Source organism: Temnothorax curvispinosus, unplaced genomic scaffold (genome assembly GCF_003070985.1).
Source record: "Temnothorax curvispinosus isolate PA1 unplaced genomic scaffold, ASM307098v1 QBEX01003877.1, whole genome shotgun sequence".
NCBI classification, from domain to species: domain Eukaryota; kingdom Metazoa; phylum Arthropoda; class Insecta; order Hymenoptera; family Formicidae; genus Temnothorax; species Temnothorax curvispinosus.
Genome location: NW_020213657.1, coordinates 315,871 through 323,888, shown reverse-complemented (window position 1 = coordinate 323,888; position 8,018 = coordinate 315,871). Strand labels below are relative to the sequence as shown.

The 8,018-nt window shown below is 35.8% G+C and overlaps 1 protein-coding gene across 4 annotated transcripts in view; it reads right to left on the bottom strand.

Moving 5' to 3' along the window:
• Nucleotides 1-1,231: 1,231 nt before the first annotated feature.
• The window catches only part of LOC112452957 (regulating synaptic membrane exocytosis protein 2-like), a 164,585-nt gene continuing 157,798 nt past the window's right edge, over nt 1,232-8,018 (bottom strand). For 3 of the 4 annotated variants that reach the window (XM_025013436.1, XM_025013437.1, XM_025013435.1), the window contains exons 20-23: nt 5,875-5,962; nt 5,548-5,630; nt 5,106-5,213; nt 1,232-4,470 (exon numbers count right to left, since the gene is read on the bottom strand). In XM_025013436.1, coding sequence (XP_024869204.1) covers nt 4,160-4,470; nt 5,106-5,213; nt 5,548-5,630; nt 5,875-5,962 — 590 coding nt within the window. In that variant the 3' untranslated portion in view covers nt 1,232-4,159. Of the gene's footprint in view, nt 4,471-5,105; nt 5,214-5,547; nt 5,631-5,874; nt 5,963-8,018 lie in introns of those variants that run through there. The other variant, XM_025013439.1, reaches the window with a different exon arrangement.

The window sequence follows — 8,018 nt, the reverse complement described above, 5'->3', positions numbered from 1 at the left end:
AATTGTACATTTATATACCTCCATTGAATTACATTCAATTTTATTCATATTTATATTTAAGTGTATATAAATAAATATAATATAATTTGCATGATAAATGTAATAACAAGATATTTAATTTTAAAAAATATATAAAGTAAAAAAAAGTTTAATTATAGAAAGTTAGTATTAGTTTAATAAAGAATTATGAAGAATTATGAAGAATCTTTAAACACAAACAATGACGCTTCATCTAATCAATTAATGATAAAATAATAATTTAAAGAACAAGAGATTAATTTGTCATTTGTAATTTTATTAGTAAAGATTAAATCACTGACAGTGTGATTTAAAACTAATGCCGTTACGAAATATAAATTCTTGTCTCGAGCTCTAATAAGTATTAATTTATCTAGCATCGTCAAGAAGAGAACAAGCAGCAGCGATAGCGATAACAATATCAATAATCGGCATCGATAACGATAGCTAACGATCGTAATAGTTATTAGGTCACTTCGAAGGCTAATAGAAAACTTGTTTAGAATGCGCTCAACTACTTACAAAGGAGAGAAGTCCTCCGTCTAGAATATATGTAGATGATTGCATTCGTACGAGAAGATTGTCCATGCGATCTTCATATGAGGAAACTTTCGATGAAATGCATTTGTTCGAATTAATTATTCCTGATGATTTTTTCGTCAAAAGTTTCGCCGATTTCCTTTACCTTCGCTACAAATATATCTCTTTCGCTTGTAATTTCTATTTATGTCGTTTGTAAGATCATATTTGGAATTTATTTCTTTAACATGACTCGTATAACTCTATCGTTCGTGAGAAAAAAAAATGAATTAATAGTTGGAAATTTAATTGCATCACAAGCTACGTGTTAATTGAAATATTATCGACTTTGACGAATGCCTAGTCATTAAGATACTAGTATTATACGACATAATAAATAAAATATAGATGTGAGATTATATGTCGTAATGCGTAATTTGTTTTACAGCAAAGTTCGAATCTGTGTCGTTCAATATTCATGACATCGGATATGTCTCTAGGCCGATTATATTCGTGAAACGTTATTTTTTCTACGATATATCTGACGTAGCCCTCGCAAAGGCACAATCGTCTCGTTTATGAGTCTTGCGAGGCGTGTCGCTGGCGTTCGAGGCGAGGAGACTGATGTAGCGATTATATCGACAAAAGATGTGTGGACAGCACAACCGTTAATTAAAGTGTCTTTTTTTTCTTCTTTTTTTCGGGCCAGGCTCTCCCGCTCTGTGTGTTTTAAGTAAAAAATTACTTTCTTGATGCTTGGGCGCTCGCGATTCCGCCTGCGCGTCTTTTCGATCAAAAGTCTGCCGTTTACAGATTGCAAAGGAATTCTCAAAGGAATTGTAAGATTTGTCTTAACTATTGGATCTTAAAGACTCGAAGTTAATAATAAATAAGTAAAAATTTACGTAAAGAAAAGAGAATCAGAGCCTGATATTTTACAGAGGTCCAATATTTACAAAAAGGTGGAATTAACGGAGGCGTGTAGTAATATAAGAACTGCACATGTATATGTAAAGAATTTCGTCTCGAAAAGGACTTGCGAAAATAAATTTTCGATTAAACTTTCGTTGACATCCCTTAAACATCTACATCGTTAACACCGAGTTTTAATGATATGGGACAGTGACATCGTATTTATCCTTAATCGTATCATTTAAACACATGTACATTTTGATTATCCTTCGTTACAGTTTCCCCGCGGATCGTAATAATATGTAGTATATTTATATAGGGTATATGCATGTGTATACCACATCCCGGATCGATATCGACGCCGTAAGCTTCACGTTATACCAAGTTATACACATACACCACATCACTTAGGTACCGCCGCGTGTTCCATCGTCTGTGCACGCGTCACACTCAATATATAATAATAAATTTGTGACTTCAACTTCGTTTTACCGCGGGACTCGTGGATCATATCGTGAGAATGCTGCGTGATCATTAATTAATTCTGTTTTACGATATTATCACGTTTATTACCTATCACTAATTACTCGGGCGGGGTAAGCGCAATAAATTCTGGACAATCCATTATGTCCATAATCTCGTCGCGGGACATTGTAGGACTTAAACATTCACATTAACGCGTCCCGAGAATCATCCCGTAAATTATCCCGAAGCGATAGATTAAGCTCGTGTTAAAATTTTCGCCGTACATCTTCTTCCCTCGTCATCTCTGCCAATTTTTTCCTCTTTTCTTTTTTTTTTCATAGCCAATCAAACTGCTCGAGATTGCTTCGTGGGATCATGGTGATCTTCGAGACGCTACGCAAAACGGGACGTCAGCGTTACATCTGAGAAAGGTCGAAGAAATCCGCCTGTCCGTCCCGTCTAATCAGTCTACGAGCTACAAAAATTGTGCGACTTCTAAAACACCGAGTTTGGTTGGTTATTAATCAAGTTGGCCGCGAAGTTATCTTCGGGGACTCATCCGCTCGTCTCGCCACCGCCTCAACCTCTTTTTATATCATCGGCTCGGCCAGCGAGCCTTGAAACGATTGTCTACCATTAAATAGTTACGCCGATCGAGGCATTTCACTCGAAAAAAAATTCTGAATTTCTATAATTTGAGATTATTTCGTAATACAGTTTATGTCGATATAATATTTGTGAAAATTAACATTTATATATGTCTAATGTAAGAGAACAACAGAAGACAACACAATTCATAACTACATGTCGATCATTAAAGCAGAATGAAGAGATTGTAATCGTTTACTATATTGTTGCAAACTTCTGTTTTGCATTCCAAATCGAATATCTACGTTAGAGAGAAACGCGAATCCTGAAAACGCCTCGTCGACGTAGGAAGATCAAACAGGCTCTATATCCCCGTTGACCTTTAAGTATCGATATTTGAATTAGTACGTGCGAAATTCGATCGAATCACTGACTGGATCAACCAGATGAGACCGCCGTCGGCGGCAGATGTCGATCGAGTTTCGCTTCGCACATTCGATATTATATTTGTTTTGGGAAAAATGGACCCTTATCATTTCATCAGGATACATGGCTGCCTTCCGCTCGCCTCTGTAGTTACTCGTCGAAAAATAAACTTTTCGTACCTTTTCTTCCTTTGTCCCTGTTGCTTCGTGCGAACAAGACTTGCACAGGTACACCTTTATTGCTAAAATCACTGCGAGTACCGACAAAACACTCACAGATATCGAAAGGCGTTAATCGAAGGAACTCGGTTCTCTTGAATCTATTTACCTCTTCGCAAAGTTTAAAATGCGACGACGCTGACGCTGACATCGCCCGACAAGCGTAAGTTCAATGGAAGCATTATTATGTCTTTACAATTTTTTAAGTTGATTGTCTTCTCGAACAATTGTATAAACCATCTGAAGTTGATTGTCTTCCGGTTTTTATGCTATGCATGATTACCGATTTTTTTCAATTAATTAAGTCGTTTGTCATACAACACGTATGATCGATCCATGTTACAGATTGATCTTATTATTTTTGAAAATCGCTTTTTTTACATTGCGATGAGCAATCTGAAGTTCTTATGCGACATTTGTTTTAACTTTAGATTTATGTTAGAAAAAAAAGATAAAAACTTTTGCTATAATATTTTAATAATATCCAATTTTTTTCTAGAAACACATATTTCTTCTATCATATGTAAATGCCAATAAATAATCAAATATTTAACTGAAAGATTTGTTCATTACTTGTTTGTTTGCATTTTTAATTAAATAACAATTATTAAATTAAAATACATTAATCGACTTAATACCAGCAAATTATGAGTGTCAATTAATTAATAAAAGTGTTTTTCTACCTGTATCCGCATGTTATTGTGATTAATTATAATTGAAAAGTGTTGCGGCAACATAGAAAAACTGAAACTTCGTCGATGCGAACTTCATTTGCCTTTTGGGACAAAACGTAAGCCTCGTCGCTGCACTCAAGGACTTGTAATAATAAAGAGTGCCGTTGTCTCGCGAAGATCGAGATCGCGTTGTATTCGAACTAGCCGACATTGCCACGTGATCAGCCACGATTTCCATCAAGAGATGATCTTGACGACGGACTCGCCCTCGTCCTTGAGCAAAAGGCTCAATCTGAGGTCGAGCTCGCCGGCCTCGAGGGCCCACTTTTCCCTTAACCATCATGGCGAGTCCGCGTTGTGATGGCCGAGGGTGTGGATCGGGAAGAGCGGATACCAATCGAAGATAAATTCCTTGGGCGGCAGCAGATCGAGATCCACTTCGGCGCCGCCCAGGCCCTGGTTGCTCTCGAAGCCCTGCTTCTTCTCCCACAGCATCACCAGCAAGTGCCTGCTCTGAATGGTGTCGGAGCGTCCGTATTTCAGCGTCTGCCGATACTGCGGAGTCTTCGAATGTCGCACCACGCGAGTCTTGCGCTTCTGCAACCACTTGTCGCCGTCTCGCTCGCGTAAGTACGTCTTCACGTAAGTATCTACGGGACAAGGATAAAAATTTCGTTGTCAATATTCGGGAAAATGGCCTTAAAATCTGACACTTTCGGCGTCTCTGCGAGTGGAAAGAATTCTCCTGCAATTTTCCAATTATGATCAATGAAGATGTAGATCAAACTCGAGATCAAAGGCACATTCAGGTTTTTTTAAATATAAAAATAGAAACAGTTAAAGATCTCTGAAGGAGGAAACAAAAGGTGTATTATTCTACTATAACTAAAATATTAAAAAACTGAGCTAATAGCTCTTAGTTATCTTTAAAATATTTATAAAAACGTTACACGTTAATTTTACTACAGTTTTGGCCTTAATAAACCTTAACAAGTTAGCGGATGTAGGTCGTTGCCATTAACCGGGCGTGTTGAACGCTCGCTCGGAAATTTGTTTCTAAACGCTAAAGTAATGCATGAATAATCAAGACCTGAACACCCGCACGCTGTAAAAATAGCGGCTGCGAAATTAACGCCCGCGCGAGGATAGATAGCCGGGAGGATCTCAAAGGTACTACGTGTTGCGAGAATTTTATAGTAACTGCAAACAGAGGAACGAATAACTCGAATGGGGGGAGGGGGGGAATTAACAGCGGTAAAGAGAAAAGGCACGCTCCTCAAATTACCTGGCTCCTCCTTCTCGTCGGGACAAATATCCCTCGCGCAGATAACTTCGACCTCGAGAGTTCCCTTGCACATGTAGAAGCCCAGCTGTACTTCGCCGTTCTGTGCTCCTGTAATGTTTGCGATCGCAATCAAATGGATACGGAAGTATCCAAAAATTTTAATAAGAAAACTAATAAGATAAAATAAAGATTGATATAGACATTCGAGATTTAATGAGTTAAAAAATAAACGCGATTTCAGCTTTGTGATTTATCAATTTGAGTAAAATTATCTCAATCAGAGGTAGGTAATATTTTTATAAGGAAGAACTCTTTTTCGAGTTAGTCGAAATTACATTTTAGACAGAACTAAGAAAAATATATATATATAGTATTTGCGAAAATAAATAATTTAATCTTAAGGGAACTGAAGGGGGGGAGGGTGATATAATGGATATTTTACCACTGATTATTTTGTATCCTTTTGGCAGCAACTGTCCGCGACCCAGTTTCAGATTGACGCCATTTTCATTTCTCGCTGACTGACTGAAATAACAAAAGTTATGCCATAGAAATTCAATTACGTTTAATTTAATGAATATCAACTTAGGATGTGATTCAGAATTTCCGTCCGCTCTTCTACCGTTGCATGTACGATAACCGAACTAAAATATCAACGACGCGATGATGTAAAGCGTAACTGATAAATTGATAAATAGACATTGAAAATATGAGTAGAACAGAGTGATTGATCCACTTTAACTTTTGTCACAAAAGATGGATCGCGTACCTCCATTTCTCGTCTTCGTCGGATTCGCTATTTCGATCGTAAAATCTCTCAGGAATCTCCTTGACGCTGTCTTTGCGCTCACCCCGCCCTACGAGTTGAAAAATATCTTTTCACACTATTGATCACATTGGACCGGCTGCAAATTGTATGGTGTTGCACGAGCAAGCAGAAATCTATCTTATCAAGATATTACTCGAATCTTATTCATTGAATGACAATACTCATGATGAAAATTTATAAATATTATCACAATTGACATTCCTGGATTTAGGCGATTTTCTACGTGCTTCCATACAGATTGCAGTTAAGTAGTTTTATTAAATAAAACAATTTACACCTGCCAATCAGAAGAGTCAGTTCTACGGGCTTGTAATTTCAAACTCAGTTTTTGTATGCAACACATCTCTCACAGAAGCTTCCTACTGAACAATACGACAGTTGCAAAGCATCTTCGGTCGTGTGAATTTCAAAATGATTCCAACAATCTATATTCTATCGTTAACGTAATTACGTTTCTAAAAATGTTTATTAAAATTTGCTTCGAACATCCGGTGGCACTTCAAGTAAGCGATCGTGAAGATATTAGATAACTTTTTTTCTGGTCGTATATTGTATAATACTATAATGTACATGTAACTTTTATAATAAAAAATAAATAAAGTACATCATATATATCACTGTTTTACAATAATATCGATTTTTAAATTGCCGATAACGTCTACTTTATTATATACAAGGATATGCAGTGAGGATTTCTATGCATGCAAATTCGATCGATGCCAATGGGGCTACTAGCCGAATCATGAAATTCAACGACCGAAGCTTCCTGAATTAGGTAAATGTATGTAATAAATTCCAAACGCGTTTTCTACATAGAAGTAAGATACAAACTTCGGCTCCAAAGTACCAATGATAGCAGGGAGTTTCAACTCTACGAAGAGGGAAGTTCGGTCTCGCTAGCTGTAATAAGATAATTAGAAGCTCGGAGAGCTAATAGAGTTCGTCCTTGTTCTATTGTTAACATATTCTTCTTGAAGTTCTCATTATGATTCTTATACATTTATACTTGCCCATATATTTATTCTAAGACATACATATCACTCCAATTCGAGCAAACGCTCTTTGTCAAAATTACAAATTTATAGATAAATTAAACATATATGGATTTTCATCTGAAATTATATTTTCTATCGATTTGTTTTTAGTTTTCCTGCTATAAGAAAAGATATTAGGATTTCTTACCCTATGCCCTATATATATTTATCATTTATTTCTACAAGCATTATTGTACATTTCCCGAATTTATATATCTTTTACTTCTAATTTTTATATTAAAAAATTCTTTATTAAAAAATTCGATCGAAATATGTCATTTCATCCATATACATCATATTTGTACATTAACATTATCATTTTATACAAATGTTAATAAAATATTTTTGTATATAATATAAAAATATTCCTTGGTGCAATATATAAAAACTAGATGTCATAAAGTAGAAAATTTTAAATATATGTACAGGTAAGAATAATTAATATAAAATACATTTGTTAAAAGTTAAAGAGAAAAAAGATTAAGAACAATTTCGGAACTAGCAGACATAGTATAAAGAAAGAATCGGTAGAAAGTCGTATAGTCAGTATAGAGACAGTGTCAGATAAGTCAATCACACTAATAAAATGCTACTTGTCAGATGTTCGTGTCAATATAGAGCTAAAGACGTGCGACGATACGACGATGGCATTCGACGACTTCTCTTACCTAAGATCACGATTGTAGATAGCAACAGTGGTAGCAGTAAGTTGGCTAGCGTTCAAATTATCTATAAATGCTAATAGTGCGCTCAAGCAAATATTCCAAAGCGTTATTATACTCGCTTCAATTGCTAAAAAATTTAGGAGAAAGAAGCAAAAAGGAAGTCGTAAAGGTTTTGCAGTAAGGAACGTGGATAAGGTATTTTGTATACTACTCACCTGTCTGCAGATGACTCGAAAAATTGCATGACTACTTCCACAATGTATTGTTAGTTAAATAAATAACGTTTGTGCATGAGTAAACGTGTATGGATACATGTATGTGTATATGTGCTTGTAAAATTTAATCACCTATCCATCAATTATGAAAGTTATACGTGAAGTTGTTA